This window comes from Danio rerio, chromosome 12 (genome assembly GCF_052040795.2).
Source record: "Danio rerio strain M-AB ecotype USA chromosome 12, GRCz13ab, whole genome shotgun sequence".
Taxonomy (NCBI): Eukaryota; Metazoa; Chordata; class Actinopteri; order Cypriniformes; family Danionidae; genus Danio; species Danio rerio.
In genome coordinates this window covers 29890227-29902750 of record NC_141032.1, presented here as the reverse complement: position 1 = coordinate 29902750, position 12524 = coordinate 29890227, and the positions used below count along the sequence as shown (strand labels likewise).

The window sequence follows — 12524 nt, the reverse complement described above, 5'->3', positions numbered from 1 at the left end:
CTACGAAATGCAATTAACTCTAATTAGAGTCTTTTCCCGGTTCAGCGCTCTGGGATTTCCAGGAGTATGTTAGGGAATGACACATATGCTTTCTTCCAATCAGAATGCAGGAAACTTACCGTTCCAGGAAGCTAGCATTTTGGTGTCTAGGTGAGGAGGTGGGCGAGCTCTCCGCACCTCGGCCAGCTTGGCTCTGGCTTCGGACAGCAGCTCGGACAGCCTGTTCACACTGATGCCAAAGTGAGCAGCGGTGAGCTCCACTGAGTAACGCACAATCAGCACATTTTGACCCTGCAGCTCTCCGTGGGGGTCCTACAAAAAACACCAATAACTCAAAAATCAAATATCTGTAATATATTGGATAATTTGCATGATTATTAAAAGTCAATTCAGATATTAAACACAAATATGCATCATAAAATCTGCTTTGGTAATTATAACTGTTACCTATATATACTTTTTTGCACACTTTAATCATCTAATTTAGTTTATTAATCAAGACTTGTCCGAGGTCTTCATTACCTACATTTTAATTACTATTTTCTATATCATAATGTGACCTAAATCCCTTAAACTGTTTGTGATATTAAGTAGATAGTAGCAAGGTTTCTGTAAAAAAAAAAAAAAACTATTTACAAATTTTTTTAGTCTTGTTTTACAACTGAATGATCACTTTTCAATCAAGTGAAGATTATTAATAAATAATTTTGAGAGGATCACGTGCGTATGATTGTTCACAGCCGGTCCCGCATCAGCTCATGATTGATTCACCAATCAGATGATTCCTAACTCACTACAAATAACCAGAGTTTTCTTATCTCAGTTTCTTGAAGATCTTAGCCATCATATATCTGTATTTAGCCAGAAATAAGTCAGGGGAGTTCATCGAGATCTACCTGAGCTTAAACTCCCTTCTCGCCCTGCAAACGGGAGGGAGCCCAGGGCTTGAGGATCTCATAAGCTCAGGTCTCTTTTCCGGGACAGCATGCCAAACAAGCTTTATTATCAATCATCAGCTAAGTATGAACTTTTGAAACTTTTTCAACTCTTTGTAAACACAACATAGATACACTGTGAATTATATATGATTCAATTGTTGTTATTATACCTCACAAGTTCTAATAAAAGCCGCAAATACTTAAAAGATCATTCAGAACTTGTTGAAACTCAAACTTAGCACCAAAAATGACCTTTTTTTGCCAAAAATTATCAGGATTTTGAAATGCACATTTTATGAATACCAAACCGCACAAAAGGAGTTAGGGGCCAAAATTGTCATTGGTAGGTCACATAATAGTGACAACATGACTCACTCATACTACCCACATTAATAATAAATGAAACAGTCACAAAATAAGTTTCAGAACAAATGTAGTATCAATTTTAGGCACAGCTACACTTTAACAAATACTTCACCCAATTACTGCCCAAGCTTTGAATATGAATATTTGTTGTTAAAATGAAGTTGGTAAATTCTGATGATTAATATGAAGTATATTATTTTTGACCACTATTATCATGTGTTTATCTTCCCCAAAAATATTTAAAATACCAAAAATGCAAAGCCATTCACCATCAAATGTTTAAAAGCAGTCTGCTTTAATCTGTCAATCACTTTGTAGCTTGACCAATAAGAAGAGTTTTCTGCATGACTACTGTTACAGGCAGGCTGAGCCAGAGAGTATGGCTTATGACTGATTTGTTTCATGGGAAAATAAATTCTGATTTGCTACAGAAGAACAAGACAAAATTCTAAAACTTTCCAAATATCCACAGACAAAAATATAAAACTTATATGTACTTTATATACTTGAGCTAAAGTCAAGTTTTTGCTACATAGGTTACAAATTTAACCAGAAACATTCTTATACAAGGGGTGTTTGTTTGTAATGTACTTTAATTTTATAATTCTTCAAGTACTAGTATGCATCTTGTTAAACTACTTTTAATAACACAGTCTATTTTTGCCCTAATGATAGTGACATTTGAAAGAATTTTCTTTTTAAATAATAGTTGATTATTATAAGTTTATTTTTTTAACAGGATATTTCCAATAAACATAACTTTATACCTTTAAACGTGCTAGTCAAATGGATCTACAGAATTATTCCATGCATAAACTTTCTCTTTCACTGTTGTAGCCAAGAATTAGTGAAAGTTGGATCAAAAGAATTTGGCTCTCATAAAAACTTCATCTCCCCAAACCTGAGCGGGATCCACGTTGCCTTGCTCTTTCACACCATAATGATGCATGAAGATATCCGCCTGTGTTGCACCTCCTGTGGCGCCTTCCACGATATCAGGAAGCAGCTCTCTGATCTCTCCTGCTGTCCACACACAAAACGCTCCCTCTCTCTTCTCTGTGGACTCCACTGTGGGAAAGGAATCTGCATCCTCAGCGCTATAGAAGCCGCCAGACTGCAGAGGGCAGCACAATGCTCAAAATCAAATCTGCTTTATTTACTTTTTGCCACTTGTAGGCTGTTTTCAAAGATATGTTGTGGTTTCTTCATGGAGTAATTATTTCTCGGCAAAAAAAGTTCTCCAGTTACAAAACTTCAAACATGTTCCTGTACATGAGCTCAGCAAATAACACTTCTAGTTGATGTTTAAAATATAATAAGGTATGATTTATATAGTCCAAAGAAAATGCTACGTTTTTAGCCACTTTACTACCAACATTTTTTTTGGTGTAAGATGGGGTTTTAAAGAGGAAACACAGACCTATAAAATATTACAGCCAATACAAGCGTAGAAAAATAAGGTCCTAGGTATTCTATGTTGATATATAAATCACTCCATAAATCTTATAATCATAGATACTTATGTTTATAGATGTTTTAATTGGGCCAATTCATTCATCACCAAAGATGGCTGGTGCTTTGCTGGATATTAGAAAGTTTGACCTCAAAATGGCTCTAACCTGGGAAATCTTTCAGTGCTTTTGTGGGCTGGTGCTGATTCAGCATGAATGATGCTAAGTATGGGATCTAATGAGGGAGAAGACGACTCACCTTATCGCTTAGGTCTCTGGAGACATAAAGCAACACGTCACGAGCCACATCTGCAAATAGTTGCTCCCCAGACACCTGCAGAGATCAACAGCGATAATAACACCACAGCCAGTCAATGACACATATATGACTAGAAAAAGGCAGTTGATTCATTATATGACTCTTAAATTAATTGTAACTCAGAACCAGATAATAAACAATAAACTCTAATCGCACACTTTATCCAACTGCTTGTTAACCCGAATGCCAAAACAAGCAAATTACATGGCAGCAACTCAATGCATTTAAATAGGTAAACATTGTCACGGTAAAGGGGTAATTTTCGTGGCTTTAAACATGCTATGGCTGTTGGTTCCAGATACAACTAGGTATCACTGCAGCCCAGAAAACTCCAAGTGGGAGGGAGTTACACTGCAAACAGGTTGAGTGACTTTCAAGTGGGAGGGACTTACAACACATGTAGGTTGGGTTTAGCGTTGTGGTAGGTGTAGATGTTAATGAAACACAGCAAATTACTCTGAGGTTAGGTTTAGGATTGTGGTAGGTGTAGGTGTAGACCAGGGGTGTCCAAACTCAGTCCTGGAGGGATGGTGTCCTGCATATTTTAGTTACAACCCCAATCAAACACACCTGAACCAGCTAATCAAACTCTTTTTAGGTATACTAAAAACTTCCAGTCAGGTGTGTTGATGGACCCCTGGTGTAGACTTTAATAAAACACAAATGGGTTATTGGGGGGTCTAGATGTTGCGGGTGAGGTGTCAGATTAACACATCTAAGTAACTGTACTATGCACAGAGTTGGGGCTAGAAATTATGGGAGTTCTCCAGGAGAAATAACAAAACAATAGGGTGATGAGAGATCTAAAATATGGGAGACTCCCAGGAAAAACCGGGTGTATTGGCAGGTATGGGTTACTCTGAGGTTGGGCTTAGGCATGTGGTAGGTGTACACGTTAATAAAAAAAACATTGGAATTGGACACCATGTCATGTACAAGACAATAAAAAAATCAATGAAAACTCCAGGAGGTTTGTACAGCCCACTTGGAGCTCAAGTCCCACCCACTTGTGGCTGAGTTGCAAATTTGGGCCTTATCAGAATTAGAAACTGCTGATTTACCAAGATTTTCATTCACACCCAAAGGGGTCAAAAGAGAATGTTCAGACTGATTTGAGTTTAAAGAAAGGTAATTAAATTACAACTGAGGACTGCAGAAGAGCATTTCTGAACCCAAAACATGTCAAGCCTTGAAGCAGATTAACAGCAAAAAAGCAGAAAACTACACCAGGTGTCACTAGTATTGGCTATGATCGGGAAACTGAGGTACTGGCTTATCATAATTGGAAGATTCCAAATGTTTTTTTCAGATCTGAAGATTCAGAAGATGTTTATTGCTCCTTTGACATCATGAGAACTGGACATAAACAACATGAGTACATAAATCCATCTTGCCTTCAACAGTTTAGGCTAATACTATCCAGCTGCATCCCTACATTCAAATATGTTATGGTTCATTATATTGATCAAAATGAGTATTGTTGCGGACCATACCCAGACCACTGTGTACTCATGTTGTGATGATTACTTCCAGAAGTATAAAGCAGTTTAACATGTCTCGAATCATCTCACAGTGGTTTGTTGAATATGACAGTTAGTATACTACTATGCTCAATTGACCTCCACCATCACAGACCACAATCCAGAAAGCACCTTTGGGGTGTGGAAGAAACAGGAGATTTGTATAATGGATGTGCAGCCAAAATCCTGCAGAACTCCATGATGATTTTATGTCATCATGACATTACAGCACCTTGCTGTCTAAAATTATACCACAAAAAAAAATCTATACCACAAAAACTTAAAGCATTTCTGAAGAAAAAGGTGTGTTAAACCCAGTATGAGTTAGGTGTAGCTAGCTAAAGCGATAGTTCAACCAAAAATATATCACTCTTTGTGTTCAACGAAAAAAGAAACTCAAACAGGTTTAAGACAAGTGAAAGATGAATAAATAATTGCAGAATTTTAATTTTAGGTAAACTATCCCTTTACGTTGTCCGTTTTTGTTTAACACAAGTTCTAATCCTATCTACAAATGCTTTCTGGACAAAGTTGATCATCAAATAAGATCAGATGCAAAGGGTATGCATTACATATTTAAATATGTTATCTGTAAATACACACATATTCTCACCTGGTAAGCAGTGATATATGCCACAGCAAGTTGGCCTTGATCGTATAACATCTTTTCAAAGTGAGGAACATGCCAGGAGGAGTCTGTGGAGTATCTGTGGAAGCCCTGAAAGCAGAAAAACCATTGTGTGTTTGGTTATGTAACTCTTAACTCCATTTGATAAATTCAAGCCAGGTTCTAAATACAAATTCCGCATCTCACTTGTGCCACATGGTCATGAATGCCCCCTAGTGCCATCATTCGGAGAGTGTGAAGAGCCATTTGCAGCGCTTCTGCTCCCTCAGAACTAGAACGGTTTACTGCCCAAAATGACATCAGGAACTTCAGGTTCACTGTAGAAAGAGCGAAAAAGGACATTTTACATTATTAATGTACTTGTGACAGGTAATTAACTCACAAAACAGGTGGTCAACAACAGGATGTTGTGTTTAATCTCTTAGTGACTCTCTTCTATCTAATGGATATATTTAATGAAGATCTGTTCAAGCTCACACTCTGCATCCCAATATACTTGCTTGCAAATACTGTACAAGCTTTAATGATAAATCCTCTTAATTCATCATAGTGTTTGTTTACCTGGTGAAGGGAATTTCGGTGCCTCTCGAAAACCCCCATATTCTTCCTCAAAAGAGTGTGCCAGCTGTTGGTAACATCTGTTGGCAACATCTGGACCGGGTGGAAGAGTTTCTCCAGGGCTGGCAGATATTGCCGTCCCCTTCCTGAGAGCTTCTAGTACTCTCTCTCCACTGGACTCTAGGGTTTCTCGATTAGTCTGCCACTAAAACACACAGTATGAAGGTACTATTAACTAGGTATTATTACGAAGTGGCAGCACGCTGGCTCAGTGGTTAGCACTGTCGCCTCACAGCACTGGTCACTGGTTCGAGTTCCGGCAGGGCCTGTGTGGAGTTTGCATGTTCTCCCCATGTTCGTATGGATTTCCCCCAGGCGTTTCGGTTTCCCCCACAGTCCAAAGATATGTGCTTTAGGTGAACTGAATAAACTAAATTGGCCTTAGTGTATGTGTGTGGGTTGCAGCTGGAAAGGCTTCCGCCGTGTAAAACATATGCTGGATAAGTTGGCAGTTCATTCTGCTGTGGTGACCCCGGATGAACAAAGGAACTAAGCCAAAGGAAAATGAATGAATGAATTATTATTATAAAGTATTATGATAAAGGTTGTGTTGCTTAATAATTTTGCAGAACCAGTGATCCATTTTTTCCAAGATACCAGGATCACAATATAAATATGAATTAATAAAAAACATTTATAAAAGAGTATATATTAATTACTCTATGGCAAATAAGTAGTTTCTATTAATTTGATCATTTTAATACTGGTGTTACATTTGTAAACCTGTTTATAGAATACAAAATAGAAACAATTTCCAATTTGGTAAATGATGTTGTTGTTGTTTTAATAACAATACCTGATATTAGAACCAAGTAAAAATACAAAAAAAGTATTAATTATTGCACTTCTCCATATAGCCATTAGCACCCTCTTGTGGCTACTGGAACTATTGGAAAATTCCTGCCCTTGCCGAGTGCCACCACTCAATGGGAGTCAAGAAATTCATTCATTCATTGATTTTCTTGTCAGCTTAGTCCCTTTATTAATCCAGGGTCACCACAGCGGAATGAACCGCCAACTTATCCAGCAAGTTTTTACGCAGCGGATGCCCATCCAGCCGCAACACATCTCTGGGAAACATCCACACACACTCATACACTATGGACAATTTAGCCTACCCAATTCACCTGTACTACATGGCTTTGGACTGTGGGGGAAACCGGAGCACCCAGAGGAAACCCACGCGAAGGCAGGGAGAACATGCAAACTCCACACAGAAACAGCAACTGAGCCGAGGTTCGAACCAGCGACCTTCTTGCTGTGAGGCGACAGCACTACCTACTGCGCCACTGCCTCGCCCAAGTCAAGAAATTATCTGATTAAAATATTAATAAGAGTCTCAGCTCTTACTTGCTCTATTATCCGTAAAAGCACAGTTTTCAGTCCAGGTCTTCTTCCGCTGTCTCTGGGTGGGAAGTATGTTCCACCTATGAACGGTTTAAGATCTGGTGTGAGCCACACACTCATTGGCCAGCCTCCTCCACCACTGGTTGCCTGGGCAGAATTTATTCACTTCATTTAAATAATGCTTGCCACTTTTTAAGCTACAGCACTGACCACAGTGAATTCAACTAGCTCGTACCTGCACAAATGTCATATAAACTTTGTCCACATCAGGTCTCTCTTCTCTGTCCACCTTTATACATACAAAGTTGTCGCTGAGTATTTTTCCAATCTCTTCATCCTCAAAGGATTCCCTCTCCATTACGTGACACCAGTGACAGGTGGAATAACCCACTATAAGCAGTAATAAAACTGTGGGATAAAACAGTCAATGTACATTTGATACATTTTCAAGTATAATATTACGTTACCTGAAAGAAAAATAGGCTTGTCTTCACATTTTGCTTTATCAAAGGCTTCTTGGCCCCATGGATACCTGTTCAAATGAAAATACAAAGGAAATTATGAAGCAAAATATGTATATAACTCACACGAACACAGGGAGAACGTGTAAACTCCACACAGAAATGCTAAATGACCTAGACGAGGCTAGAACCAGCCACCTTCTTGCTGTGAGGCAACAGCGATATCCACTGCGCCACCACACCGCCCCCTTTCAAATTATATATTCATTGTTTTTTTTGTGTTGTTTTTTACAATGTGTGAATCTCATAATGAAACCTTAAAAAAACAATGTTCCTCAACATTCTGTCTGTGAAAGCCTGTAGACTGATTTCTATATCTATTTCATCTTGTAACACAAAAACACTATACATTTTTGCAGGAAAAATAAACAGGAGGCAATAGGTAAACGCACCCATACACTGAGAAAAAAAAAAATCAGCACTAAAAAAAGTAGAAATATACACCTATTTGTTTAATTTTGCAAGTTTTTGCACTGCAGTTAGTAAATTTCATGTACTGAATTAGGTCATTTTTGCTTAAAGGTGTAGTAAGTGATCTGCCAAAATGCTAATTGGTTGGCATATTAGCTTTAGCTGCCAGGGGAGGGACTGTGTTTCAAAGCCCCGCCTCCTGAAATCGCAAATGCGCCAACTGCGACACGACAGCAGAAAACCCAATAATACCCAATAAAAGAAACCTATGTAGTGGTTGGCCCGGCGGCTTGCAGGAATTTCACTTATTACTAATCCACACATACATGCTATTTCAAATAGAATATTTAGAGTAGCATGGTAAACAATATTAGGAGCACATCACAGGCTGTCATTGTTCAGAATTGACCCAATGTGAATATAAAAGCAACTTCAGCTCAGTAATGCAGGCCAGGTGGAATAGCGCTATTTACTGATGTTTTGTTTTTAAACTAAATAAAAATCTGCATTATTGATGCTGAAAAAGTACCTTATGAAACTGAAAATAGTCACATCAATCTTTTTTTACCAGGAGATTTCAGTGGCTGAACAACACGTCTGTGCATGTAACACATTTGTAACAAAAACATCTGCATCAGCTCTGCGTGAAGCTAAAATAGTTTGAAAACAGAACATTACCTGTCTAACAAAAATACTTTAGCCATGGTGTTGTCCTTCCTCCAGCGTGCAAAAGTAACTCCAATATTGATTCAGGAGTTTAAAACGTTTCAATTCAGCATTTGATTTGAAACGCGACTGTGACTGTCTCGTGTACACACGCTAATGGCGGATATGCGTGAACAGAGATGAGCAAAGGCCCAAATCTGCATTTGTTGACAGACAGTTTGAGCTACTTATCGGAATTATGGGAGATGTTGGCCCGACAATAATTAATTGGATGAAATTTTTTTAGTTTTATGCCTTACCCAGAATATAATAACACATATAAACACATTTAGATCATTCATTTTAATCATTACTATTGGGCTGTGAAGAGACTTTCCACCAGCACAACTAAAATGTTTCTGAAGACAATCACTTACTGCACCTTTAAAGTCATTACATGAAAGTAATGTGATTAGCTGAGTAATTTTAAGCTCATCTAAAGATCATTTTACACTAGTGATGTGACATTTGAACCAAGGCATTGAGATTTGAGAATAAAAAGCATGGTACATGAAACCTCTATTCAAGGCTTGTGTCGTTGATGTAAAAGTTACATGGCAAATGACAAACAAGGCCTCGGTTTTGTGTTAAGTATATTATCGGTTAGGTCTGAGAGTTCAAAACTCACGCCACATTATTGGGATGTTGTGGTGTTTCAGACGGGTGTCAAAGAGTAGCAGCAAAATGTAATGTAATGTGTATTTATATAGCGCATTTATTGTAAATGGCCATACACCCAAAGCGTCATGAGGGAGTGTCTCTCCACACCACCACCAGTATGCAACATCCACTTGGATAATGCAACGGCAGCCACAGAACATTCACGCCAGTACGCTCACCACACACCAGCTATTCGGGGAGTGGAGAGACAGTGACACAGCCAATTCAGAGGATGGGGATGATTGGAAGGCCATGATCTTAAGGACCGATTGAGGGACTTTGGCCAGGACATCGAAGCGATACATTTACTTTCAAAGAGTTTGTATTGATATTGTATCATAGAGCAATGTAATATTTCAGAGACCCTCACCAGTCCACAGGGTTGTGTGCATGTTGTAAAAGATAGGAGGACTTCTCTTGACTCAGGCGGTTGGTATACTTTGGGGTCTTTAGTCTGTCCGGACTGTCACTTCCTGATGCCATGCTAAAGAAAAACACTCCAGAAAACCTGAAAACAATCAGAGAATATGGTTTTGGTAAATCAAATCATTAATGAAGCTTTATGACTGTGTCACTAAGCTCCTATAGATTAGGGCTGCTTGATATTAGAAAAATATGATATTGTGCAATAATTTATTTTTCTGTAATAAATATTGCAATGTGAATACAGTTTCACAAGATGGTTTGAATAGCACTATTTGACAGTTTAATGGGGAGTCTAACACTATGCAGATACAGAAATTGATTAATTACAATAAAAAATATACTTTTCTTATGTTTTTTTCTAATTTCCAGTCCAAATATCAAATATATTCTTAGAGTAAGCCAAAGTATTGTTTAGTTTTAACCATCAGAAGAAATAAGTCCAAATTAAGAGTTTATTTTGTTTTTGTCTTTTTAAGCAAGCTAAATTATCTGCCAGTGGGGTAAGTGAAATAATCTTGTTTTTGCTTTAAAATGTAGATATTTGAACTCAAAACAAGACAAAAATTCTGAGTAAGGTTTTTTTGTTGTTGCATAAATCATATAAATTATGTATAAATACAGTAAATAACTACAATTTGTTAACTATAATTCAGACTCGACATTGCAGATCTCTGCGATGTGACTATTGCGGATGCACATGCAATATCGATGCTAAAACGATATATTGTCCAGCCCTACTACAGATAACTTTAATTTAAAGGGAACCAGTGAATTACTATAAATAAATAAATAAATTCATAAATAAATAAATCATTAAATGAATAAACAAATAAAATACATAACTAAATACATATGAAATCTACACTGTTTATTTTGAAGCATACAAATTAAAGCATATTTGCTGAAACAATACAAACTTAAACCACCTTTTTAATGGTGTTCAAGCCTGGTTTTAATTCAGTCTGGTAAACTTTCCAAATGTCTGTCCGGCTAAGACTTGCTTAAACTAGCCAGCAAAGCAGTTCAGGCAAAAGCATGTCAGTTTTTAATTTGTAAACAAACTTGAGGAACAGTTAAAAGCTCACAGTAACATACGTTCAGGGTGTAAACAAGGACTGTCTAAAATTTTGTAAGCTAATCAGGACATTCATCTTTTAATATGTAGCCTAATTAACGTAAATGTGTACAATGGAAAGCATATGTGGACGTCATCAGCTTACTAGGGTTTGAATCATTCAGTCATGATCTGTTAGCTGCAGTGCTAACGAAGCCTGTAGTGTTTTATAATCGGCTGTGGAAACACGGGCTCACACATTAAGCAACTGGCCTACCGCACGACGGTGTCAGAGGTCAGTGCCTACCTGAAGCTGTCCCAGGACAATCTGGTACTGACAGGTACTGACTTTTGGCCAAACCAGTAGTCGTGTGGTAGTCGAGCGCACCGGTTCTTGGTTAAAGTATGATGGTTGTCTTTTCGCAGGGATCTGGTGAAGAGCTTGGCCTGTGAGATGTGCTTGATGGTGGTCGGTGATGTTGACCATGCGGAGCTCAGTCTCATCAGCATCATAGATCCGCACAGACCTGCGCGTGGTGCGGATTCACGCAGGAGCTGTTATTGGGTGACCTGAAGTTCACACTTGCAACACTAGATGTCGCGCTAGATCTGTTTTAAATCCACCATTAAACCAATAGATCAAACTTTACTGGTTTTTGTCACGTTTGCGTACTCTCTTGTTTCTTTTTTATTGTTATGAATTGGTATTATTTAGTTTACAAATGTATATGTTTGTTTAACCCAAATCACATAATAGGCTACTTCTTGAAGAGAAAGTGGTGGCTAATCTGAAATAAACACATCATGTTTATTTTTTATATATTACATTTAGGGCAATTTAATTGAACAAACTGAAATTGAATTAAAACCATCTTATTTGATTAACTTATATCTATATCTATTGTGTACTGTATTTTCGGTAAAACTTTTTTTTCCTGCAACAAATTCCTCCTAGACTGTACTTTAAAAATTGGCTCAAACTACTGCTGTATTTAAAATGAGCTGCAACAACACACTTTGTGAGATTTTTTGGACAACTTATTATTATTATGTTCAATTCACTTAAATTGAAACAATTAGGTTAACGGTTGGGAAAACAAGAGGATTTGTGTGTAACCCTTTTCCCCCCTCAAATTTCTCACTATTTACTCTTAAGTGGTTAAAATATGTATGGCTTATTGGCTTTTAGATCAATTTACTCTGGGTGCTCTGGTTTCCCCCACAATCCAAATATGCCTGTAAACAATAAAAAGATTTGAATAAACTAAATTGACCGTAGTATATGTGTCTAAATGAATGTGTATCTTTCCCTGTACTGGGTTGCAGCTGGAAGGGCATCCATTGTGTAAAACACGTGCTGGATAAGTTGGTGGTTCATCCCGCTGTAGTGACCCCTGATGAAGGGATTAAGCCGAAGGAAAATTAACGGTTCCTTTGTTAACATTAATTAGATCATAAACTAACTCTCTTAGAAAGATTAAAAGTGCAACTGTTTTAGCGAATTAATTTCACTACAGATGCCAAACTATGGTTAGTAGGTTAGTGCTGCAAATCCCTGGT

General features: G+C 37.7%; 1 protein-coding gene and 1 long non-coding RNA gene across 4 annotated transcripts in view; one reads left to right on the top strand and one right to left on the bottom strand.

Moving 5' to 3' along the window:
- spata20 (spermatogenesis associated 20) overlaps positions 1-11529 on the bottom strand; it is a 75995-nt gene extending 64466 nt beyond the window's left edge. For all 3 annotated transcript variants that reach the window (XM_087276446.1, XM_087276447.1, XM_087276448.1), the window contains exons 1-11: positions 11272-11529; positions 9855-9992; positions 7655-7719; positions 7423-7577; positions 7191-7334; positions 5784-5985; positions 5409-5539; positions 5208-5312; positions 3015-3089; positions 2206-2418; positions 120-312 (exon numbers count right to left, since the gene is read on the bottom strand). In XM_087276446.1, the coding sequence (XP_087132572.1) occupies positions 120-312; positions 2206-2418; positions 3015-3089; positions 5208-5312; positions 5409-5539; positions 5784-5985; positions 7191-7334; positions 7423-7577; positions 7655-7719; positions 9855-9992; positions 11272-11477 (1627 nt within the window). In that variant the 5' untranslated portion in view covers positions 11478-11529. The remainder of the gene's footprint in view (positions 1-119; positions 313-2205; positions 2419-3014; positions 3090-5207; positions 5313-5408; positions 5540-5783; positions 5986-7190; positions 7335-7422; positions 7578-7654; positions 7720-9854; positions 9993-11271) is intronic.
- On the top strand, positions 10786-11613 carry LOC147834488 (uncharacterized). The gene is made up of 2 exons (XR_015504220.1): positions 10786-11305; positions 11391-11613. It is a non-coding gene; the product is annotated as an uncharacterized LOC147834488 (long non-coding RNA).
- The last annotated feature ends 911 nt before the right edge of the window (positions 11614-12524 follow it).